At 40.5% G+C, this 26089-nt stretch overlaps 1 protein-coding gene and 1 non-coding gene across 2 annotated transcripts; one reads left to right on the top strand and one right to left on the bottom strand.

Moving 5' to 3' along the window:
* Position 1: 1 nt before the first annotated feature.
* On the bottom strand, positions 2–20876 carry LOC115583992 (protein kinase C delta type-like). Its single transcript, XM_030421289.1, has 17 exons — positions 20670–20876; positions 9822–9952; positions 9304–9576; positions 6969–7152; positions 5611–5642; positions 5416–5501; positions 4941–5070; positions 4708–4808; positions 4499–4580; positions 4136–4263; positions 3135–3308; positions 2824–2915; positions 2632–2694; positions 2331–2469; positions 1858–2046; positions 1552–1680; positions 2–1413 (listed from the first exon to the last, which is right to left on the bottom strand). Exons 2-17 carry the CDS (start codon positions 9928–9930, stop codon positions 1255–1257), a joined length of 2070 nt encoding a protein of 689 aa, XP_030277149.1. The 5' UTR covers positions 9931–9952; positions 20670–20876; the 3' UTR covers positions 2–1254.
* Positions 8805–8876, top strand: trnae-cuc (transfer RNA glutamic acid (anticodon CUC)). The gene has a single exon. It is a non-coding gene; the product is annotated as a tRNA-Glu (tRNA).
* Positions 20877–26089: the final 5213 nt, after the last annotated feature.

Below are 26089 nucleotides of genomic sequence, written 5' to 3'. Positions count from 1 at the left end.
CTGCGTTTACAATGTATTTATTCATAATCAGATGTAAAAGATGAGGAGAGTAAAAAAGTACACCCATTGCTCACAGGCAGCTCACGTTTCCATACATAATCTTTTTCCATATACAACACTATTATTTTATGTTAAAATTCCTACATTCAAGTAATATAACATGTAATACCCTATGTTTACAGTAAAATGCCTATCCCTCCCACACAAAATGACACATCCTTCAAACACATATACAGAGATGTACCACAGTAAATCTGACGGCGGCCCAGAAAATACATTTTATGTATGGAGTAATTGTTCGTGCATTATGCTTCAGTTTGATGTACAAGAGGTTGGCACACAAAATACTAGAGGAGTGCCATTCTGTGCGAATCTTAAAAAAAGAAAAAGAAAAAAAGATGAATTCTTTGGGAGATGTTTGGGACTGTGGGGTTTCCTGAGAGCCCCTCCAGTTTCTCAAAACAGTGCAGTCAGTGAGGGAGGACACTATTCAGTCCTGCAACAACATTATTTCAGTTCAAGGGGATTCAACAACTTTGTAGCCCAATGTTTTCCTACAATGCTTAAATCTGTTTGCAAAATACAGGCAGAGATCAACTGCAGAGTCATTCAACAATGTTACTGACTACATTAGCATCAATTGCTTCTAAAAAAATACAAACCCACACACTTGTATGCATTTGGTAATGCACAAACACAGCTGGAGTGTAATCAGAGGCAAATACGGTAGACAAAGCACACAGGATGACAAAGAATATGGTTTGTACCACTTAACTTTCCTGACTTGCACATGCAATGCCAATGTATACATTTATACAACAAATTAAGAGTGTCGGGCCATTTCCTGTGATTAATTTAATTATTAAATTTTCCGATTCAGCACATTAAATGAATTGTATTGATTTAAAGTTTGATTACAAAAAATAATAACAGAAATATAAGACATCATTGACTTTCTCCCCCTGATTACAGTTTCTAAAAATCTCCCTTAATTTCCTGGAGCTTTATACTATTTTTTACACCTCTATAGTTTGATAGTTGAAACAGTATTATTGCTTTTAATGCCAGCATCCATCTGGGTTTCATCTTCTCTGATTCTCTGACAGAAGAACTAAAAAAGCCATAGTCCAGCAAAAAACCTTTTCCATTTTTGTTATCCATCCAGTTGAGCTTAGACCATATGAAGACAAATGGAAGAGCTTATTCCAAAGTGCTGGGCCAAGGTCGGGTTCACACGACAGCCATTATGATTTTTCATTTGCTGATCATGTTCTCCAGTCTGGGGTTGATGAAAGAAAAGCCAGCAAAAGCTGCCTGGTCCATGGAGTCGATGAGGTTCTTGTCTGCGTGGGAGAGTCGTGGCTTCTCGCTCAGGAACTCTCGGTCAAAGTTGCTGCAGTCACTGGGGGATTTCTGTGGGTGGCAGGTCAGGGTTAACGAAACAAAGCTTACACTGGAATATATGGTATCCCAGATGCATGCAATCATATTTACACAAATGGATTTCAGAAACCACATAGTTTGTTCAGAAGCAAAATCACAGGCTCATACCACTTTGGGCTTAAAAGGAGGGTCCACTTCTCTCTTCTCCAGTGCTGGCCAGTTGATGGTTTTAAAGAATGCGTGTGTACGTATGTCTCCCACCACACCCAGCCTGCGACTGGGATCACGCTCGAACAACTGGAATAATGAAGAAAGACATTTTGATTACAGAAACAACAAAAAACAATTCCCTGACATACAATGTTGTGATAGGGAGGAATGTATTCAAAGCCATTCATGTGGATGATGTAAACGCTGTCTCTGCCTATGTTGAACAAAGTTTGCCTAATAACACATAAGTATCCTAATAGTTACCAGCTCGAGCAGGCTCTTGGCCTCCTTGGTGATCCACCGAGGGTAGTGAGGGGTGTCTGACCTGATGGACTCAAACAGCTCATCCTCATCGTCACCTTGGAAAGGTGACTGACCGATCAGCATTTCATACACCAGCACACCAAAAGACCACCAATCTACTGAGAAGGTGTACTTCTGTCCTAGCAGGATCTGAGATAAAAGATCAGAAGTTAGAAATGAGAACAAGGACACACACGTCTAAACAGAAGCACTCTGCTGTTGTTCACCAGGACAAGTGAAAAACTCTAGTTTAGTGACGTGTATAGACTCAGCCATGCCTCCTGATGACCACTAGGGGGCATATAGACTGAATGAATGTAGGGATGCATGGCAAGGTGAGGCTTCACATTAAAAAAATTATATTCTTGACAAATTTGCTGAATAAATGTCTTCTCAGGATTTTAATGGAGACATAGTCAGGCCCTGAAGCTAACCTCTGGTGCGATGTAGTCTGGTGTCCCACAAAATGTGGTGGCTCTGGCCTCTCCGAACACTTTCTCTTTACACATGCCAAAGTCTGCTATCTTTATGTGTCCGTCCTTGTCCAGCATTACATTGTCCAGCTTCAGATCTCTGAGGGAAGACACAGGAAGAGATATAAAACAATATACAGTTACAGTACCAGTTCCACTAGGTTAAAGTTGGTTTGAAGTGAAATCAAAAAAGGGATTCAGTTCCAGTAATGGGTTGAATATAGTCAACAGACAGCAGAACAGAGTGGCTGTTGGGTCTTACCTGTAGATAATGCCTTTTGAGTGGAGGAACTGCAGTCCCACTATTATCTCAGCCGCATAGAACCTGAAGGTTGAAATGCGCAAAACAACCATTACACACAGTTTTACTGTGATTAAGAGCTAAAATCACAGACCCTCCATTGTGGAAAATGACAGTTGCTGTATTACTCATAGTATCTCCCAGTGTACTTACGTGGCTCTGTTGAGATCGAAGCGGCCTTTGTCTTGGATGTGGAACATCAAGTCGCCTCCATTCAGGTACTCCATTACAAAGAAGAGGTGCTCCTGTGCAAACAACACATTATTGTCAGCTCACATCGCAGACAAATGAGACATGAAGAGTGTGTTAGAGAGGAGGGATTCAGATAAGGGGGGCTGGGATAGCTGGTCTTTATCAATTTGGAGTTGTCGCTCTTACCGCTGCAGCCAACGTTGATTCTCTATCAGGGAACATGCTTTTAAATGTTTTACAAGTAGATACGAGCAGTATGTGTGAGTGCTTACTTTAGACTGGAATGTGGAGTAGAGGTGTGTGAGGAAGGGGTTCTCCCAGGCGAGGGCCAGGACTCTCTTCTCGACCATTGTGCACTCCACATCATCATCCATGAGGACGACATCCTTCTTCAGAACCTTCACAGCAAAGTACTGTCCCTTCCCCTTCAGCTCTGCCAGCAGCACCTGAAGTGTCAGAGCCACTTAGTGAGGACAAAATGTGTGATCACTCCAGTTTCATAGAGCATAATCATGGCTTATTACAATCATAAAATCTATTTATATCTCTTCCTCTTTTTGGTTTTACCATATACCACATACCATACAACAAAGAGAAACCTGGCTGTTTAATGCAGTGCCACCAGACTTCATATGGCCTGGAGAGATATGAACTTTCTTCTATCCTCAGCTTCTCTGTTTTCCTTAAATAGCTGTATGTTGGGTTATGGGTGATAACAAAACTTTTCTCTTATCCAAAAAACAATGACTAAGTCATTTGACAGCAAAGTGAGATGTATTGCTCTAGTAAGCCTAGTTTATAAAAAATTAGGCAAACTCGCACTAACATGGTAATTCATGATAAAAAAAAATTGAAAAAAGCTTTAATGATGCACCTTGATGACAGTGTGCACAAAGATATGGTAAGATTCTGCCTCTTAAATAGGTGCTCCCTTCAGAGATCACCTATATTAAATGTATTCTTATTTAATAATTTAAAACATCTCTGTATATTTATGTTTCTCAGTAATCTACCTTAGTCATGAATATATGCACTGTTATTCCCTACTTTACTCCCACTTTAATGGCTATATTTGTTAAGTTCTGTTAATCTACAAAGCATCATTCACATGTAGACTATGACAGGATTTTTAAATGTTTGTTTTGTCATATCCAGTATGTGCAACATCCATGACATAACAAGTCAGCACAATGTTTAACTTCACAGTGTCTTCCATTCTTTGTCACATAATCATTTCAGCAAATGGTTTAAAAATGGGTAATACGGTTCCTACCTTGCCAAAGCTGCCTTTTCCCAGCACCTTGTGGAACACCAATTGATTGAGGGTGAGGCGTGCCCGGGAAACTGTAGGTGCAGCCGGGGCTGGGCTCAAGCCGTCTTGTGCCTTTCCATTGCCACCTGCTATAAATACACATTTGCAACCATGTTGAGTTAATTCATATGCAAACCTGAATGCAAAGATGCATGCAAATTCAACAAACAACAAAGAATATAGATTTGAGAATGTAAATAAAGTTAAACAGACTATCAGTGACAATATGACATCTATTTTTTTTTTTTCACCTAAAGATAAAACTTGATTTTGAACAAACAGCTTCGTACTACTTTGGTTTGTGCAACAATGAACACATCTTACCACTAGGGTCTGTTACAGCACGGATGTCTTGGTAGACCCCGATATCTGCTGCATTGGAGTCATCAGACTTCTTCATAGATTTCTGCAGATGAAAAATGTTGGGTGAAACATTAATGAAATTTTACTTAAAACAATTAATCATTTGCTCTTAACACTTATTGACAAAAATTATACACACAGTCCAAAACACAGTTTGTTACTATGCAAACCTGGGAGACTTGGGAAAGAGCCTCTGCCAGTAGTTTCTGGTTGATTCCACAAAGATTGGCCACTTTCTTCTGACAGTAACTATGTACATTCATGCCACAGTCTGGTCAGAAGTGTGAAAAATGGACAGGCCATGGAGAGAAGAAGAATACAATGACAGAGAAAAGCGTTAAAATGTGCAAGGCAGATATAACATCGGAGATAAGGTGAAAAAAAAAGAACACATTAGACTCACCTTCACATTTAAGGCCCTGTTTGATAAGACCCCACAGCAGACTACCACAATGGTCACAGAATGTGGGGCTCTTGTAGTTATAGCACTTGAAGCGATGAGGCATATCAATCTTGAAGCGCTCTTTCTGGAACTACGAACACAGAAATCCATTAAACCCACAGAAAACTCACATCTTATTATTAAAAATGCCACAAATGGGACTGTGTGTTGCCAGTATTAATTGCTTTTAAGTGGCAGGCAAAGCACATATCTTTACTAATTTAGATATGAAATCTAACATTGATGTTGTTTCTAAATTTTGGTGTATCAAAAATGTTGAGCCTTCACTTAAGGATAAACTAAATGCTTAAATGATTATTGAAATATAGCTGGGAAAAGTGTTAAAAGCTAATGTTGTGAAAGAAAATGCAGTTCATAGTCTGTTCCAGATCTAAAAGGTTTTGCATTAATGAAGGAGAACATTAACTTTGCTCACCACAGTGTCGCGACTGTTGGCCGCTGTTCCAGTGCACCTGGCAATGATTATTTCGATGCATTTCTTGTGGATTGCCGCATTGCATTCTGGATGAAATAAAGGACCAAATATTGTGATCAAGTGTTGTTGCTGAGTGTTCAAGAATTTGGAAAGATAACATGAAAAATTAAAGATAGCAGTCAGTCAAACACTCACGTCTGCACTTGTATCCTTGCTTGTTTAGCCCCCTGTATGGAAGAAAATACAATTTAAAAAAAGATTCCGCTGGTTAAATATATTCAGAATGGCTTTCATAACTAGGATTGTGGTAATGGCATTGATGTTCTGTATTTAGCATGCAAATAATTAGCAGCATTACATCCAAGTGTACCATTACCTTTATGCAACAGCTACCAAACTACATCTGTATTGACTGCAAATCTTTCACCAAAGTAATAAGCAAGCACAAAACACATAGGAACAGCATGAGAGGCCAGCTATTACAGTTAGCACATCAATGACGTGTTTGTAAACAGCATAACTGAAAGGTATGCAGATCTTTCACATATAAGACCATGAGATTGAACATAAGGCTGCACAAATAATCAACAATATTGCAATATGGCCAAGTGCAATGTCCAAATTCAAAAGTTTCTGTTTCTTGATGGAGGTCAAATGTGACAAAAAGGCATTATAATGCAGTACTGCAGTGCTACAGAGATACCCTGGCTTAAAAATCTTGTTTGCCAGATGTAAAAAACCTGGTTGTTGGGTACAGACCCCAATAAATGTCACATCATCATGATTTAAATGTTTTGTCAATAAAAATGATCATACTCACTAACTGAAAATCACATCACACATGCAGTATTTGTTAAATTTTTTTTACCACATCGCACATCCCTAATGTTTTTTATGTAAAATGTTCAGATGAGTGACGCACATGCACACAGACTGAAGCAAATGATCAATTTCCTCCATCCTGCCTCTAAAGTGTATGGATAGTACTGCAGTTTGGGATATAGGGGAAGAGTTTGGCTCACAGGTTATTGCTGCTGACATAGTTGGAACACAATATGACGGTCATGTGGGATTTCCCAAGACAGTGACTCACTCTCACAATAGCAGCCCTGCTGTTGTTTCTACCATTACCAACCCCCCACGGACTGCTCCATTTAGGAAATAGAACCGCTACTAATTGGTCTTTTGAGAAACACCCTTGGGGGAATGGACTTTTCTTATTGGACATCTTCTTATCCAGAAAACATACAGAAAATGACAGCCCAAATGGCCTGGCATTGTAAAAGCTATGCTAGTAGCATCCTAATAAAAAACACTGTGATTGTAATAATAATGCAAAGAAAAACAAGTTGACAGGCAAATTGGCTGCTTCTTGATAAATCCTGCCTAGACAGAGCAGTGCAGGAAATTACCACAATAGTCTGCCTGGGATTCACAAGATAGTCAAAACATACTAAAGGTCAAATTGAAAGAAGTATTTGATATGCTGATCAGCTAAAGCACACACACATAATAGTCACATCATTTAACAAAGCCAGAACATAGCATCTCACCATAGGAATTCTCTGCAGACAGAGCAGAAGGTGGGCTGGCCGAAGAAGGTGGCTGTGAACTCATGGTTCTTGATGCAGTGAACCTTGGGCTGCTTGAAAGCTCCTCTCCTCCTGTTGAGGGTTGTGACTCCATCCTCTGGAGTGATCTTCACTGTTGGCTTAGACACCGATGACTTAGACGCCGCTGTGAGGAGCGATCAATTTACAAATCAGTTTATTATCTATTCAGAACATGTCCTGTTTATTAAGTGAATAATATAACAAATAGACATTTTACAATTTGACAAATAAAAATTATATCAGGAATGCAGTGTGGTGGGAGTCTTGTTAATCATTCATTTAACTGACCAACTGGGTCTTACAATCTCACTAATGAGGTTTACTGATGTTCCTTAAATGACGTCATAGTGGGTATTCTCATAAAGTGGTCATAAGCTTTAATGGCCTTGGAGTATTTAGTCAGAAAGCCCTATTGGCTAAAGAAAGCGGGCCACAGTCACTGCTGCTAGATGGAGGGTAAACAGAATCCCATTTTGGATAAGTAGCTCCAACTGACGCAAGCCAACAGGGTGGGGTCAAAAGTCAACCAGAGAAGACGGCGAAAGAGGCGTGAGAGAGGTAAACAAAGAAGGCAGAAACTGTGGAGGAGATAGAGAGGGTAGGTGGGTGGATGGGAGAGAGGGAGGGACGATTCAAAAAAGGAGTAGCCCCTAAAGAGACAATTGATAGACAAGGAAGAGTGGGAAGAGTGATGAGGTGAGGGAGATAAACTAATTTCCTCTCTGCCATTCTGGTGACAGATGTTTATGTTTGGACAGCGCCTCAGTGAGCTGTGCCAAGAAAGTGGGAGTGAGAGAGAGGGTAAGAGAAGTAAGACAGACAGCGTGGAGGGCTGTTCACACATGCCTAAAAATACCCCAGGCTGCTTTTCAGGAAACCTGTGGAGTGTGTAGGAGGGAGCCGATAGAGTAATGGAGCTCTTTCATAACAGTGGACACACTCCCCTCTCATGACCCTCTCCAATACCGAGCCCCCGACTGTGCTACTCCCACGCAGAAACTCCCCCTGAATGGATCCGGTTTGTAAATCTCACAGTCATAGACTGGGTTCCCCGTCTGGGGAGCTGAGCTGAAAGCTGAATACAGTACTACCAGCCACTACTGCTCTCCTTCACTTCTGCTTCAAACAGCAGAAGTGAAGCTAAAAGAGGTTTCTGAAAGCAGATAATGAAGCAACATGATTTTGAACTCAAGCTGCTAATGCTGTTTAATGTGTTTAAGTGGCCTTTTCATATCGAAATAAGCCAATGACTCAAATGTTCTCCTTCATTCTTGACAGGATAGCCCACAATGATATAAAGTAATCTATTGTAATTCATAATAAAACAAGCACATTGTTTTAAGAGAAATGGGCAATAACACGTCTCCCTCCATATGTTCAGCCATGTACAGTACATACTTGTTTATCATTGTGGTCAGTATCCTTATTTATTTAAAGTACAGCCAGTCCTGAAGCCAGATTCCTGTGCAACCTTGACAGATGGTAACATTGCATTGGCTACACAATCACACAGCCACACCTGTAGTCAGCTGACACGCTCAGTGACAGATATTTCCTTGGCATGACAGTTTACTGCAGGGCAGTTGGCCCAGAAGACTGCACTGTAATCAACATGTGAAGCTGTTGCTCTTTGTAGGAGGTGTGGAAATAAACATACTTCTTGCCAGCAGAGGGCGTTGTATCAACACTGACAGAAAATTAATTTCTGTGTTATATGAGAGCAGGGGGAAAAGGGAGGGCGAGAGGGTTATCCATGACAGTTACAGAGGACACCACTCCCTGGTGGTCTAGTGGTTAGGATTCGGCGCTCTCACCGCCGCGGCCCGGGTTCGATTCCCGGTCAGGGAACATTGTTTTAAAGGCTGTATAAACATAACTGATACAACAACATCAACACACAATTGTCTGCAAAAGTTGGAATGGTTTCAGTTATATGACATGGCAGATTTTCGTCTCTGCTGTTAGTTTGAACTGGGATGGGCTCAGTTAGAGAAACATGATGTGGTGTCAATCAGGATTTAGCAATAATTGAGTATAATCAGGATAACTGTTGTGGGGTTGTTTACTAGACTACTGTTGGTGAAATCTGATCAGACCACATCCACACAGTCCTAATGAGCAGATTACGATGGGTGTTTACCTCTAAATAAATTCCTAAGAATGTGTTTTCCCTGAACTCTACCGTGTTACTTAGTCATGCACATATAATGTCATAGAAAAAACTGTAAAAATCTGAAACCAGATTTTCAGAGGCTTTAGGGTGAGGCAATTTTACCTGCATCACTGTCCTCCAGGAAGAACTGTACAGCCATGTGGACCTTTCCTGAAGGATGAAGGTCCACCCAGAACTCGGCACAACCATTAGTCTTGGACTTCTTGCAGCGTTCTGCCAGTACAGAAACACCAACGGTGGCCTTGGCCAATGGTTCCTCAGGGCTCTGCATGAGGACCACTTCAAGGACACGGCCCTCATAGATGTGAGCATCAAAAGTGGACTTCCAGGCTGGATACATGGTGGGCTTTCTCTGAACCAAAGTCTTTCCTCGCTCTGAGAAAGAAGATTGGAATAATTACTGACAACAACAGCTTATTTTCTATATTTCTCTGTAAAGTCACAGCAAAGGAATAGCTACAGCACAAAGCACCTGGAGAGAGTAGAAAGTCAGTCAACTCATGGATTTTTTAGATCAAGGCAATTCAGTGCTGAACAGTCTGGTCTCCCCACATACCATGCCACTCCACTGTCAGGATAAAATCAAGACTGCATACATGTTTGTGTGCGTCTGTTCATACCTGTGCTGACAGACTCCTTCATCTTGATGGCACAGATGAGCGAGTCGGACTGAGGAGTCAGTGCGCCCACATCGTAAGCAGTGAAGGCGATACGCAGGAAGGGTGCCATGGTTACTGCTCACCTCAGCCTCCTGGAACAAAGACAGACTCACAGTTAGAACATCTCACACACAAACATACACACATACACATACACATTTTGTACTTGGATTGCTTAAGACTTAAAACAAGAAGGAAGAGAGTTGGTGGCTAATAGTGTCCTCAGATGGGAGCTACAGAGGAAGTAGGAAGTTTCCAACTCAAGTCAACTTTGGAAACTACCTGCCAGCAATGAGGAAAGAAGACACAGAGTCTGTGCACACTAGCAGAATGAGGGAATGAGATAAAAATCCATAGGTTCATGTTTCCAAGACAAATAGAAAGTCCCAGTGTTAGGTGGAAATAACAAATTTGAAAGATGAACAGTGAAGTCCCTTTGCTACGTTTTTTAACTGTTTTTGTATCAGTGTGGTGGAAGTTTTGTCAAAACCAATAATACTGTTTAATCCTGGATGTTCATTGCCAGTTGTCTCTACTTAAGAAGCACTATGTCATAAAAAAACTGCTGACATCATATGAGTCTTGCTGATTTTCTATCTAGTACTGTTACACATTTCTGAGTCAGACTATCTGAAGGCCACATTTGAAATTGGCAGTGTTTGATCTATAATGCAGACAAGAATTAAATGTCCTACTTTTAGAAATATGCAATCTATTTACTCTCTTTTGATACTGTTTTGTGCTAAAATGCATTCCAAGCAAATATATAATTCTACCCACATCATTTTGAAAGTATAAAACTGAAACAGAAAATACAGCTTGCAGAAGTGTAAACCGGCTTGCTTCATTTAAGCTAAATTGCGCCACTGACTGATTTGTTCATCACTTCACTGCATGTGTTTCATACACTTCCTCCTAAAAGTGTTTGAATGCAGTCTTTCCAGAGTCATTCCTAATCAGCCCACATGGTCTTGTCCCTTCTATACTTCTTATCACAATAATTATTATGTAGTGTGGTTTTAATTTGGTGAACCCTTAAGTGAGTTTTAAGGAATGTTTACTCAAAGATACAATGCTAAATGTATTGTTTGATAACATAACAGCAGGCAACATTGCTGCCTTATGTCACATGAAAATATTTTTCTCGGAAAGGGGGTAATTATTATCTATCTGCACTTTTATAGGTTATGTTTGTGTGTGCGTACTTTAAATTACAACATTTACCAATCTAATCTAATGATAGTATGACTAATTCCTTAAGATCATTTGAAAGGAAAACATTTATTCTGAGGGAGCAGTCAGTATAAGTATGACACGACAAAGCCAAAAATAATGTGTCAGGAGGACATACAGTTTTCCTGTGTTTTCAGCTATAGGACACAGCTCAGTAGACCAGTGTTCCCTAATGCTCAAATTTCTTGCCGTTGAAACAGTGGCTGAAGCTAGTGTCACTTCCCTTCAAGGGGACTTCTTATAACTATACCTATTTCTAAATTTAGAGGGCTACCAGTTGAACCTTGTGTTTTGGAAAGAAACTATACTAACAAATACTTGCAGCTTCCATGTTTAAGGCGGTTGAGTCACACACATGCTAGGTCACAGACTAGCAGGACCCAGAGGGCATATTAGCCCACATCATAATTCTCAAAGCGGTGATAAAATCCCGCAGAATTCCCCCCCCCCCACAGCACTTTTTGTGAGCTCTGAAATTCCTTTACTTGATCTCTTGTAGCTTTAGTCTCTTGGCCCATTAACATAATCTTGACTTAACAGTTATGAATGTCATGCATGTTTCAATTTGAGGTAACGGAATCTAATTCTTACTACACAATGATGTCAAGCTCTATAATAATGTCTAGAAGCAACATGCAGAGAGACTTGCCCCTTTCTTCAGAATCAGAATCAGTATTCCTTTATTGTCCCACAAACAGGGATTTTTGTTTGCCACAGTGGATAAAGGATATCACAAAAAAACAATAATAAAAAATAAATAATAATAAATATAATTAAAAAGGTAAGAAATAAGTTAAGAGTTAAGTGAGTATGAATATGCACATTAAAGTACTGGACAGAAACACTGCAGTCTCTCTGTTTCTGCTTCAAATGTATAATCATTCTTAAGGAGACATGCTTTGTTTGTGTTCATGTTTCTTTTCACATTGCTGACTGTAATGCATTATGCTTAATGTGATAGATGTATATGTATGCATCACAGCCCACAAAGGTAGAGCAGATGCTATTTTCAGCTCTGGCTGGATCCAGATCAGTTTAAACTAGTCTGCTGAGTGACAGCCTGAATGCAGAATTTTGGAAAGACGAGTTGAGATGTTTCGAATGAACAAATTATCTGACTGCAGCTTTTACTAATCATCATGTGGAGCTGCTTAGCAGTACAAGATGTAACTGTTCATGCACTGAACAGGTCTCAGGTGTGAAGGCATGCAGTTGAATTTATGCATGTAACTACACACAATTCTTGATATCTGGCTTCCTCAGGATCTACAGTGTTTAATTGACAGTGGCAACTCTACAGAGGCAGGCTTGTTATCTGGAGGTAGCTGGTTTGATATCTCTGCAAAGCAAGAAACACCTGGATGGGGAAGTAAATGACTAACACTGACATCTCAGTAGCCATCACTAAGTCGCCCTTTGAGTAAACCCCTTAAAGCCCACTGGCTGCGGCAAAAACCCAAAATGACACTTTAAACTTTGACTTACTTTTTGGGACTGAGTAATAGTTACTGCCGTTTTCAGCTTAGAAATACAGCATGCATTATCAAATGTCAATGAATAAAATCAAAAGCCAATATCAGAATGAGACTTAAAATGTGCCATAGAGTTACATGTGCATTTTGTAGTCCATCCATTTCTTTCTTCGCTACACCCTAGACAGGTCTCCACACAAAGTCTTTTAGCCCGTCCACTCAATCCCAGAACCTTTGTGTTCTGACGTGACGGAGTCATCTTGCCACTCTGTATTGTTCTGAAATCACAAATCTCAGCTCGGCTTTAAGTAGGGTCAGGATGGATGACCAAAGAGGACCATCTTACACACAGGTTGGAGTAAGGACATGGTCTTTTATGAATATACACAAAATAAATGCATACAACATTAATGTACAAATCTCAGATACAAGACATAAGTCTAGACCCAAATGTATTCATTGACAATAGACAGTGTCTAGACATGTGAATGTTTTTACACCGTTTGGTTTATTATATTTTGTAAGTTGTGCATTTCCAACTGTCCTACACATCTCTGTTGTTGCTGCTGAAGGCCCTGACTGACTCTGCAAGCTTGTTGGGGATCTAAAGACCCCTAAACAAGCAACTGTCTCTGAGCAAGATCAGCCGTGTCAAGCAACTTTTAGAGCTCTAATGATACTGCCCACGCCTGTACACACAAAAACAATATTCATCAAAGTTATGCACTTAGTCACATGGGAAATACAAAGACATACTTTTTGAGTCCATTCCCAATTTTCTTTCCACAGCAATGAGCCAGACTATCATCGCCCAGTGCTGATTTAGCACACACGCGCACACAGACGCACACAGACGCGCGCACACACACACACACACACACACACACACACACACACACACTCCCTCTCTCTCTTATGTACACATACACAGGCTCTGGTATATAGAAAAGACAGCCTTGTTTCCCCAGAGAGAGTGGAAAAAATGAGTACATGTAATTGGGGAAGGGGTGGGTAGAGGAAAAGACCAAAAGAGAGGGAAAGAAAGAGAGACAGATGAAACACTGGAAGGCAAGCCAGTGGACAGAAGTCCGACTCAATGATAGTACCAGATTTGCCTTTCTAACTCCAGCCACAATGAGGTTGACTTCCACTGAGATAAATTCTTTTTAATTTTTGTGTTTGTGTGTGTTTAAATTATTAGCTTTTGTCATAAACCGAAAGGACTGCCAAGTACCAGTAAATGCACAAACTACCTGTCTGTGGTGCTTGTGTTAACTTTGCACAAAATAACTGATTAAATTATAGACTAACTGGAAGAAGGCACAGTATGTGGAAACATGACAACAAGATTTAAGTAACTGAGAAAAGCCATTAAATATCACTTGACTTGACAACGGAAATTATTGTCACCTGACATATTAACTCTGAGGAGGTGCTCCTATTCCCATAACTACAGCATACGCTTTGAATGTAATTGATTCTAGAATCAGCATCTGCAACTACAAAAACTGATAAATGTAGCAGGTAATCCTGCGATGAGAAGGACAAGTAGAACAACACATTTCAAGGGGTAGCCAACAAGTAGATTAGTATTAGGCCTGCAATTAACAATTATTTTCAGTATCAAATAATATGCAGATTATTTTCATGCTAAGAAAATGACTGGAATTATTATTCAATAATCAAAATCGATCAACTAATTGATTAATCAACCAATTGTTGCAGCTCTAATCAGAACATCAAAAGAAAAATAATCTTTAATCATAATGACATGAAACTGGTCTTCCATTACGGTGCATGCATCAACAAAACATGATAGCGGTGCCCGAGATGTGCGTGTCGGCAATAGATAAGAGATCATCGGCGTCAGGCTCACTGATGTACCACAAACTAGTCAAAGGTTTGGTATGTGCTGAATAAGTGGTGATGTTAATGACTGGAAGAAGTGATCAAGCAGGTCTAGCAGGTCGGGGGAGGTACTGTGTGTCAACGCTTCATCCGTGGTGCTGAACGAAGACAGGTTTTATTACACAAGGAACAACAACAGAGTTTCCTTCACATAATACACAAGAATTGTTCCATTACGTTAGCCTTTTGTGTTATAAATAACAGCACCTTGAATTTGTCTACCAGCAAAAGTCCACAAATCAATGATAGAGACAGATCATTAATAAAGATTATTATTTCTCTTCAGTGGAATTCTTTGTATTTTTCACTATAGTGTCTTGTTCAAACATACAGTTAGTCTACATTGTGAATGTTTGACACCACAGCAGTGTTTATAAATGGTTAAAAGGATATTCCGGTGTAAATTTAATCCATGATCTAACAGACCGTCAAACTGTGTTAGACTCCCTCTCGAGAGATCAAGTTAGCAGACCGCTAATTTACGCAGTTTCATCAACCTCAGAAACGACCGCACGACAACAATACACTGCAGTAAGTTGATCCAAATATAAGCCGCCACCAAAAAGCCACAAATAATGCTCAGAACAGCACCAAAGCTGGATTTCTATTGGGCAGCTAAAAACAGATTTCAACTCTCCTCCATCAGCTTCCGGATCGGGGAAGTCCCTACGCGACGATTACCGAGTGCGGTTAGAAATGCTCAATTCCGTTCTTTTCTATGTCCGCTCTCGATAATAACTGTTATAAACTGGCAGGTAAGACACATATGAACTTTGATTGCTTTTCCATGGAGTCATAATCGTACATTTTCATCCATGAGCCGCGGAACTCTACTGCACTCGGTAATCGTCGCGTCGGGACTTCCCGTCAACAGGAAGCTGCTGCAGAAGAGTGGTAAATTTAGTCAGCTTTTCAGTAGAAATCCAGCTAAGCTAGTGGAGTTTTAATGCCCCGGACTATGTGCTGAGACCCTATTTGTACTGTTGCTGAAGTTTGGTGCTGTTCTGAGCATTATTTGTGGCTTTTTGGTGGCGGTTTATATTTGGATCCATTTACAGCAGTGTATTGTTGTCGTGCAGTCGTTTCTGAGGTTGATAAAACTGTAAATTAGCGGTCTGCTAACTTGATCTCTCGAGAAGGAGTCTAACACAGTTTCACGGTGTGTTAGACCATGGATTAAACTCACACCGGAATATCCCTTTAATCCTTACCCAAACTAGGCCACTCTTTTGCTACAAGAAGGTTTGTTTACACCAAAAGAAGCATGGGTGTTTACATCCTCCAGTTTAGAGCTTGTAGCCTTTTTTTAAAACTAGACATAGCCCCTAAATTTCAGGAAATTCCAGCAGGACAACAACTTCGAACATGTTGACAGGTAACCAAATAGTTTTTTTGGGGGTAGAAAGTGCAATGTTCTTGTCCTCTGAACAGTGAAGTCAGTTACCTGACCTCGATCCAACTAAGTATGTGTTTCACTAGACAGTCTCAAAGCATGACACTGCTGAAACAAGCAAGAAGTGAATATGACCCCAGTACAGGCCGGCTAGAGAATCAGGACGAGGGGTGATTCTGGTCAGTCAAATTGGCAGGGGAATCTGTTTAGATAATGCATGTTGAATGAAAATATTGATATTTGTGGTATAACATATCTCAAGAGGAGAAGGTAACATGCCATTTTACTACTATGTACTGTGTAGAAGTATCAAGCCAAAGGCAATGGTGCATGTTACTTTTACTATAAAAGACACTTTCCAGCAGATATTTTGACATGTTATAGAAGGAAACGCACAGGTTCAACTAATAACGATAACAATAGCTCAGTTCCAGTAAGTGTCAATATATCACCCAGCAAGTCATTCCACCTACAGAACACCAGGACCTTGAAGCTGTCTCAACTAAATAGAATGCAGCCATTATTAACATTGACATGTCACAGTAGGGAAAGCACAGGTGTCATTTACAGAATGTAGCCTAACAAGTCTATTCAAACTCAAATTTAAATGCCCAGGTAAAAATTCTGCTGACTCAAAACCAGCAGGTACTTTCCACAGAAGACATTTGAACACTGCAAGAAAAATAGATGAAGCTGATTTCCATTTGGCTGCTTCGGTTCCCAATGATCCAGTACTTTGATATCTTTTGACCTGATTGAATATCCTCAGAGAATAGCTAATATATCTGAATATATTCTTTTCAATCCAGGTATGTCAGCTGGTGTTTGCCTATTAAGACAGAGGGTGAAATGAGGCTGTAAGAGAGTTCTGTACAAGTTGGAAATTATGTTTCCTTCTGCCGAAGACCTTAAGCGATACAAACCAGCCTGACAGAATGCTAAGTAAAGCTATAAGATGAAAAGTAGGACGCAGGTAAAAGATCAACCTGTTCTCAGAAGATCATTCATGTAGAACTGAACAAAACAGACATCATAGCGATGACATATTTAAACCACTGTGAGAATATGTCAGATTTTGTGCGCTCAAGTTTAATGTTTTCTGTTATCATTATCAGGAAATATGGAGAAGTTTGAGGGAGGAAAATTATGAAAATGCACAGTGCGCCTGCAGCCTTCATGATCATCAGAAAACGACAAAAGAGAGGGGGAGTACAAGGCTGAGGGACCGACACAAAGTTCCACAACAGACCCAGAACAGCCCAGGTTGCAGGATGTAGCTGGGATGGTCAAGGGCTGAACAAACACTGACAAACACGCTGCACACGGTTAAAATGAACATGAACATATCCAAGTGTGATCAGACTCAGCAGGGCAACACTCACGCCAACAGCCAATAACCTGTGTAGATGTATGTCTAAACATCTATTTAATCACGATACTATACTTTATGATAGCTTACAGAAAAACAATCAATCAACACTGGTAATTAAGCGCTGATAAAGGAAGTGTTTTTCCAATCACTGTTGATTGTAGGTCTATGCTGAAATATTGTTTTCCAAGCTCCACATTCATAAACTAAACCAGCAACATTCTCAAAAAACTTTCCTTAATCCACAAGTCTTTCACTGAGGAAACGTGGCTTGTATTATTATTACCGCATTAACACCGTCCCCAAAGCACAAAAGTGTATTTGTGCGCTCACACACTAATAACCTTGAACAAAGCAGGCTTTAATGAATTTCAGTGGAGAATGGCTTGAAACGCCTTCCTTTCTTTCACCAACCAAGGTTAATGTCTAACACCCCCTTCCCTCCACATACACACATGTCAACTGCCGGTATTTTACAGATGCTGTCTAGGGGAGATACAAACACCTACAGGCAAAAAAAAAAGCATGAAAATATGCATTTTACTGCTTTTCTGTGATGTTGAATTCTCTCCCATGTTTTAACGCACACAGGCGCACACCAAGCGATCAGGTCAGTGGAGGACAGTGAGCAAAAAGGAATGAGACCAGAGCTGAGATTGCTGGTTCAAGGTCACAGTCAGATGAATAGTGGCTATTGTGATACATTTATTCCAGTGATCTCAACTGCTAAAATTTCAGGTTGTGCCTTAAATTCGGCTAAACCTGGATTAAAGCTAACTGCCTATTGGATGCTTAAACTGACAGTAAACATTGACACAAACTTTTGTGGAGTGATAACCTTTTCTGAGTTTCTCTCCCTTCCCCCTGAGTAGAAGTCTTTGGCAAGGTGTCAAACCTGCTACACCACCATGGAATGAATCCTGCCACTGTGGCTGTGTGTGGCTGTGTGTGTGTGTGTGGCTGTATGTATGAGAGAGAGAGAGAGAGAGACTTTTCTCCACATGCATTAAGAACGGAATCCATTTCTGCCACGCTGACAGTTCACAAAGCCTTGGTTAAGACAGACAAAACAGCATTCGAGCAAGAAGAAGAAGAAGAAGAAGAAGAAGAAGAAGAAGAAGAGAGAGAGAGAGAGAGAGAGAGAGAGAGAGAGAGAGAGAGAGAGAGAGAGAGAGAGAGAGAGAGAGAGAGAGAGAGAGAGAGGGCAAGCAATGAGCCAGACTATCATCACCCAGTGCTGATTTAGCAAGCCAGGTAAATCACTGGTGTTTGTGTGTCCGCCTGTTTGTGGGGTTATGCTAGATGGTCTTTTAACCAGAATCATGTACGTCATGACTTAAGTGCTGCAGTGGTGACACTGTACCTTTCATATTTTATGCCCTGTAAAACTAATTGAACACACATTTTTGGTTACACTGGGGTGAAATACTGGTGTAGATTTTTGATAGTACTGCCAAAATAATGCCAGAGTTTCACTTAAATACCAAAATCAGATCACTTTGTTGAGTAAAAAACAAGCCCTTTCCAGTTAATAAAATGAAACAATTTTTTCAACTGCATTAGTGTTAAATGTTATCTCACCACAAACAGAAGTTCAACATCTTGCCTTATAAAGTATAAAATCAACTAAATAATGACTTTATTCTGTAAATATTTCATTAAAAAAATAAACCTGACTAATTGCTGATGTGATTGTTTTTGACTTTTAATTCCCTGTACTTACTGAAGCTTACCCAACTCTGCCGGCTCAAATTAAATCATCAATTATTCATACAGTCCAATATCCATCCAAACATTGTCTAAATTATATGAGTCAGTGATGTGTTTATGTGTATGTTGTACTATCGAGGGATCAGTGCTGCATGGGCAAATCCTCGCTGAGCAGATGTCCCAAACGTGTCCTCCGAGCAGCACATGAAGCCACAAGCCAATATTGACACACCAGTAACTGCGGGCAGACGCAGGCAGATTGTGTTACCTGCGCTCACAAAGCTGCATTCCCTCCAGAAGATAAAAGCAGCATAGAGTGTCTTGCTACAAACCCAACAACTGTGTTGTAGTGTGTGACACAAGACTTTTGCAAGTGATGGAAGGAATATTTCAAAATAAGATAATGTGTGGGGGAGCTGACAAGTCATGCCAGCTACTGTGGATTCAGAGGGCTGAGTTATTTACAGCCACAATAATGCTGGCTAATCTTCACACAGATACTTATTTTTGCCACCATAGATACGTTGTTGTCATGTGGGCATGTTTTCTCAATCTCTGACTTCACCCAGAAAAGGCGATGAAAAATGGTAAGGGAGTTGCTTGATGGCAATTCTTCTTGCTTAATGAGGGACGGACCTTTGACAATTTAAGGCTCATGGACTTTAGTCTCCGCTGAACAACGCAAACCGGCTCCAGTACGAGTTAGACCACATGTGCCAAGTTCTTTGTTTTGTCTTTATAATGACTGTGACACCGGCAGCTTTCTGTCAAACCTTACCAAAAGCCAAAGCATGAAAACTGGAAAGTACAATGTACATTTTAACTTAAAGTAATGAGAGTTATATACACATTTTGTGAATGCACACATAGTTAATCATTATAATGTGAATTAGATAGTCAGTACTGTATCAGTCCGTGGGACTATAGTGTCCGTCTACTATTGTCAGTGCCCCCCTGTTTTGTCAGTCTAACTGTAGCAGATCACTAAGAGGAGCTCTTAATCGTATACCTTAAAACACCATGGATTACATTTATTTAAGGTTTGAATTTGAGCATGGATAAATAAAAATCTAATTCAGTTGTCAGATTGCTCAAATTAACTATAAAGGGGTTTAACCACTTAATTCAAACCACGGCTGTGCCGGCTTTGGGCTGTCTTTTCATCTTGGTGGTTGTTAGCATAATGTACTCTACCGTTTACACCCCCTCTTTTATTTAAGATAGCTAACTTAACGCTAGCTTCAGAACAGGGACAGACTCCTCTGTTACCATAGGATACAACACTTGGCTCGAGGAATTCATGAAGCACACAGACTGACTTCCCGGTGTTGTACTGAATGTTGTTGCCCTGGTATTTGATGGCACAAGCACGGTTTGCAACATTAACCAGACCTGCAAGCACTGAAACATGGCTTAACTTGACTTATGTAACTTCAACTGTAACACGGCGAGAGTGGGAGACATTCCGCGACAGCAGCTCCAGAGAAGTCCCACCACTACTCCCACTACTACTGATGTCAACCGAGGTTCGCAGTCGAGCTTTGCCTCTCAGTGACACAAAACATCAACCAAAGCCAGGTCGAAGCAAAGACACGCGACTCTTGATACCATGAACCCTGCGAGAAAGCCGGCAGCCCAACGCTGCTGTCTTGACTGTCAAACACCGAGCTCAAGTTTTCCAACCGCTAACAAGTTTAACCGCCTCACGACATTCTGTGACTTACCTCCTCCGCCGAGCAGGAACGTGTCTTTGCTCGAGACTTTCTACCGGGTTTGGTTGTTGAAGCACACTTCCACTCCCGAAGGTTTCGACTTCAGACTCTCCTATGGTGTTTGAGGAAGTGTTTAAGTGGACTGCTGTTGATTGTGGCTCGGTTTCTCTGTCTGGCTCTGTACTACTGCTGCTCTGTGGCAGCGCGCGGTGCAGAGGAGTGACCGTGTGACGTCAACCAGGTGAAATCCCAAAGACACGCGCGTGCGCGCACAAGCACACGCACAGAGGTGAGTCTCGGCCTGAGCTATAGTAGACACACAAGTCATCAAGTCGCACAAATACACAGTGGGTTATGTAACATTTACATTCACTCTTGTACTTTTCTTTGAATGTCACTTTGTACTCCTGCTCAACCACATTTCAGAGTAAAATTGCCCCTTTCTTTGACCACAATTGTCTGACAGCTTTAGATGCTTTACAAATTAAGATTTTGCACCAGAAACATACAAATATGTGCAAGTACAGCTGAAACATTTCATAAAATAATAAACTGACAGGAAATGTCTTGGCGTTTTGAATATGGGTTGAGTCATCTTTTATGCAAAGATATGGATTCCTAATGTAGTCTTATTTCTTATTCTATCTCATGAGTATTATTTTGATCATTTTGATATTTGGGATGATAAAGGTGTCACCTGGGCTAAAAATAGGCTGTTTGTAATTTTATTTTCTATGTTGTTTTCAGATTTTTACAAACCAATCAATTAATCCATTATGAACATAATTAGCAGTTGTAGTCCCATGCAAAATAGTTCATAATCAGCACCAACTACAACAGTAAGATCCTGCTTTTACATTGATACATGAATAATGATAATCAAATGATATAATATGCAATAGTTTAACACTCACAGGGGACATTTCCCTTGATTTTTCTGATTATACCTATACAAGTAAGTAACTTAAGTCAGGGCTTTTACTTTTCAAAGATTAATTTAGTACTCTTACTTAAGAAAAGGATTTAGATACCTCCTCCAGCACTGCAAAAAAAAATAAAAGAGGATTTGTTTTAATACTCTGCATTTACTGTATGAAGTCCTACACTGGCAGGACTGGACTGATAACTGTGGAAACACAATTACGTGTCATCCTAGGAGTTTGTCTTAAAAACACCTTGCCCTGAACTTGACATTGTTTCGCACAACAACCCAGTTTTGAAAACTGCAGTTGCACACTGATTGAAAGACTTTTTTCACTTGATTAAAAAAACGTGAATTTGGAAGGGGGACCAGCAAACCAGGAAATTAATGCAATGTGTATGCTCGAACACACAACTGGTCTGGTTACACAAAACATGGGTTTAGAGTGAATGCAGTTTGTGGGCTGATCCAAACAGCCATGCATTTCCATACTGGCCCTGCCCACAGCACCTCCACATTCCCACTCGTTCTCTCCGTCACAAAGCGCATAGATCCACGTGGTGCTGAGTCATCAGCCCCCGCCCACCAAAACTGTATAAGAGAGAATGGAGCGGTAAATTTAGACTGTGTGTCTCAGCTCCTAAAGGGCTATATATAGCTAAAAAAACGGTATGACAATGACGTATATAATAGGTGACCAGGGTTGAATGCTGATAGAGATCACTGAGTAAGACTGTAGAGTGACTCATCATGCCCACAAACTTTTGGAGCTTGCAACAGCAACTCAAGGACAATAGATTTTTACCACAACAAATCTGTCCACACACAGAAAGCTGTGGCAACATGGCCACAAGTTTTCAGTCAAGCATATAACTTCATTTGTTAGCCAGGTATCCAGTATTTTAAGGGCCACTATGTAGTTTTGGGGAAGAAATTAAAACTCAAAATTCTTATTTTTGAAACACTAATGAGGTAATTATATTATATAATTTTTCCATAACTGAATTAACGAGCTACTCTCAGGGGAAAATAAGGTCCCCGGAACACTGTTTGAAGCTAGAACGGTGGCAGGGTCTGCCGAATATAAACAAAGTTAAACAGTATGAAATTGTGTTGCCCTTTAAGGTCAGTTTGTTTACTCAGTTCCGTCAGTCGTGAAAACAGAGTTTGTTTATTTAGTCTGTTTAGGCATAAAAAAACGGTCACAGTGATTCTAATTAAATTGTCTTGCCCCAAACTACCTATTGCACCTTTAACACAGGCAAGCATAAAAGACTTTCAGTCATATGGCGGGAAAGACATTACTTTTTCTATTACTTACACTTCCTGGAAAACTGTTGTCTCTTTTGAATGATGACCTCATGTGACACAAGTGGTTGTAAATAAAATTTTACCCAATAAAACTATTACAGACTTTTGATCTTTCCTGCCCCTCCCATCCAATAAACATGCATCTTGGTTTATCAACTGATAACCAGTGGAACTGCACTTGAGTAACCCCTTCCTGTGCTTCTTTGTCCCGCCCCGAGCATTCTGGTTCGACAGGAACTTTATCAAATTGGGGAAGCAAGATTTTCTCCTCAACACGAGAACGCAAACAAGACTTCCTCACCATCACCAGGAAGAAAAGTAGGACACAGGGCTGCATAGTTACGTTATGTGATGGCATTCGGGTTCATTTCTCGTAAGCATTTAGTTAGAGGAATCGTTAACCGATGTAAAAATTCCAGCTCGAGATAGTTCACACACTGACACAGCATATTCAATGTTAAACCACTGGCTTCATATTTTCTGTGTGAATTCCATTTGTATCCGGACAGGGGACTGAGACGGTTCCTGTTGTGATGGCCATTTCTGCCATCCCAGCAGTGCCAGGGCAAACATCACAGTGAGTAATGAGAGGAACAGGCACGCGGAGAGAGGGAGGGAAAGGAGGGAGAGATGAAAAAACAAACCCTAAATAAGGAGAGAAATGGTCCTTTCATCAAGAGACATGCCACAGACTAAATCTGCCCTTCTCTATCTGTCCTCATTTCCTGCTCCCACTCTCTTTCACATATTTGCCTTTCTTCCACCATCTCTCTCTTCTTTCCTCCGCGCCATTTCCTTGTCTGCAGGAAAAGAGAAGTGCAACAGGTTCTTCATTCAAATGACCATAAGGTAAACCAGGCCAGTTTGCAAGACAGACTTCGTGGCTACATGACGTCAGTAAAACAGTTCGCCAGAGTGTGGGTTATCTCTAAAGGCAGCTTAACCTCACTTTCCTCTTTTAGACCCTGTCAAAGTGGCGATAAAACTGCCAAGAAACACATCTACAAGTGTTTGTCTCTGGTTTAAAATGTTTAGCGGATAACACACACACACACACACGACTGGATTATCAGCAGGCTATTTGTGCTCAGCTGCTGTCTTTCATTCGTATCACTTATTGTGCGACATAGTCCACCTTAATGCTCTTGTGAAAAGGAGCCGTGGACAAGAAACAAAGATCTGATGGAGCACTTCCCCTTCAGTAGCTTAAAGCTTGAAGTTAGGCCAGGTGCGTGTTCAATGCGCTGTAAACCGACAGCATTGCATTGGAAAAGTATTTTGTGATTACAGCATGGAAAGTTGCTCACCTGTTCACACCGGAGTTATGCAGAAGGAAAATCCCCAGCGTACATCGACTGTCTGATCTTGAAGCTCATTTAAAATGTCCTATACTGAACCGGTTTGCCTGCATTGGTTGGTGTTTTGACAGTGAAATACAGGCCAGCCAGCTATCAAATTTCTGACTTGTTATTGGCCTCCTGGATGTGGATTTGGAACTTCTCGAGTGTGTGCAAGGAGAAAACTATCCTTTTACTATCTTTAGAGGTCCTTTCCTCATGATTTGCGGAGACTGCAGAAATAAAAGGCTATTGATCCAAACATGCAGGAGGTTATCTAATCACTCCTGCAGCTCTGGTTCCCCGGCTATTAACGTTCACGCTCGGTGGAACAAGGTGTCTTCAACTTTCAGGTGCTTGGAGGAAATGAATTACTTTCCCATGCTTCCGATGCCTTTCTCACTTCTCCTTCTCTCTCCCTTTTGTTACTTCAAGTAAGTATTGGGTCACTGACACTCCTGGGATCATGTATCTAGAGCAACCCCAATCTTCCTATTTTCTGTTCTGCCTACTTTCTGACTGACATGCAATCACTTCATCTTCACTCGTCTAATTGGAAATGATCTGCTGGTCTTGATCTCTGTATCCAGTGACAGTGTCCTCACCAACACTCTCCCCTGCTCCCTTCCTTCCTTATTATCTGTATAGACGGGCCTTTGAAATTATTCACGAGCAAATTAAATCCTTGTTTACAGTTATAAAGGATCTGTACTGGCCGATAAATTAAAGCCACATCCTTTTTCTTTTTCTTTAGCTTGCTCTCAAATCAGGCCTGCTCCCGTTAACACGCGGTCATTAATATTGCAGACGTTGAAAAAGAAATAGGCCAAAATGTTTTGTGCTGTTTCTTTGTCTTTAAATATTTATGGTAGCCGCTGCTCTCCTGGTCGTGGTCCACCGCTGTCTGACTTGGTCGTCTCGGCTGTGGGAAAGTCTTTGGTATAACTAATTAACTCATCTGATATGTCTAGTGTTACCCAGCAGTGGGGCTCAGCGGGGAAGTGAAAAGCCTGAAGAAAAGAAGGGCTGATTATGGTCCTTTTTATTTGGCGGAATTAAATCTGCAACAAGGCAACGGTTAACATGAATTATTTATAGTCTCTCTGGTAAAACAAATATGTCACCTGAAGTTGACCTAAAATTGAAGTGCCTCTCTTGGGTCAATCATTGCAGTTACAATTAACGGAATGCAACGTTGTTCAATTCTGAATGTCAAATTAATTTTAGGCGGAACTCGATACGCAATATATTTCTTGATATTTTGAAATCTCCTCAACAGCACTTCTAAAGTGGTAGAACTGGGCGACAGAATCAAATATTATTTTTTATTGCCATACAGACCATATTGTAGGGATGACTATTGGAACTTTCACAAAATATTTACACAGTGCGACTTTTGATAAATAACCATAAGTAATGTGGATATAATGAATGAAGCAGATAAAGGCCGAAGGACAAGTCTGGTAAGTTCAGAAAATGACATCAGTTTACTGTAATGCAGCATTTAAAACCAGGCAACGCCAACACTTAGGCTGTTTTGTGATATGAAGATATTCGAAATCTAAGATGATTATATAGTTTCACACTGTTATGACAATATAATATTGATATGTTGCCCAGCCCAACATCACAGTCCTTTTAAATAATTTCTTTATAAGCACTGACAAAAGACTCTGAAGCCTCAGGACATCACTGTAGTATCTGGCTGACACTCTTACATAATGGATGATGTACACGAAGAACACATGACTGTTAATGGACACAACACGCCGATTGTTGGAGGATGTAAATCAGGAATTTCTAATTGAATATGGAGTCATGCTCTCGTCCCTAATTTTTCCATTAGATAACATCATAGCAAC

This window comes from Sparus aurata, chromosome 6, assembly GCF_900880675.1.
Source record: "Sparus aurata chromosome 6, fSpaAur1.1, whole genome shotgun sequence".
NCBI lineage: Eukaryota > Metazoa > Chordata > Actinopteri > Spariformes > Sparidae > Sparus > Sparus aurata.
This window is presented reverse-complemented; position numbering and strand designations above follow the sequence as displayed.

Bases quoted from the DNA above. Each gene is read 5' to 3' on its own strand.
- LOC115583992 (XM_030421289.1), bottom strand. From the start codon at position 9,930: ATGGCACCCTTCCTGCGTATCGCCTTCACTGCTTACGATGTGGGCGCA. The intron at 2,470-2,631 runs GTAAGACCCAAC...GTCTTCCCTCAG, and splicing joins TCAAAAGGCATTATCTACAG to AGATCTGAAGCTGGACAATG. The intron at 1,681-1,857 runs GTAACTATTAGG...TCATTATTCCAG, and splicing joins CCAAGAGCCTGCTCGAGCTG to TTGTTCGAGCGTGATCCCAG.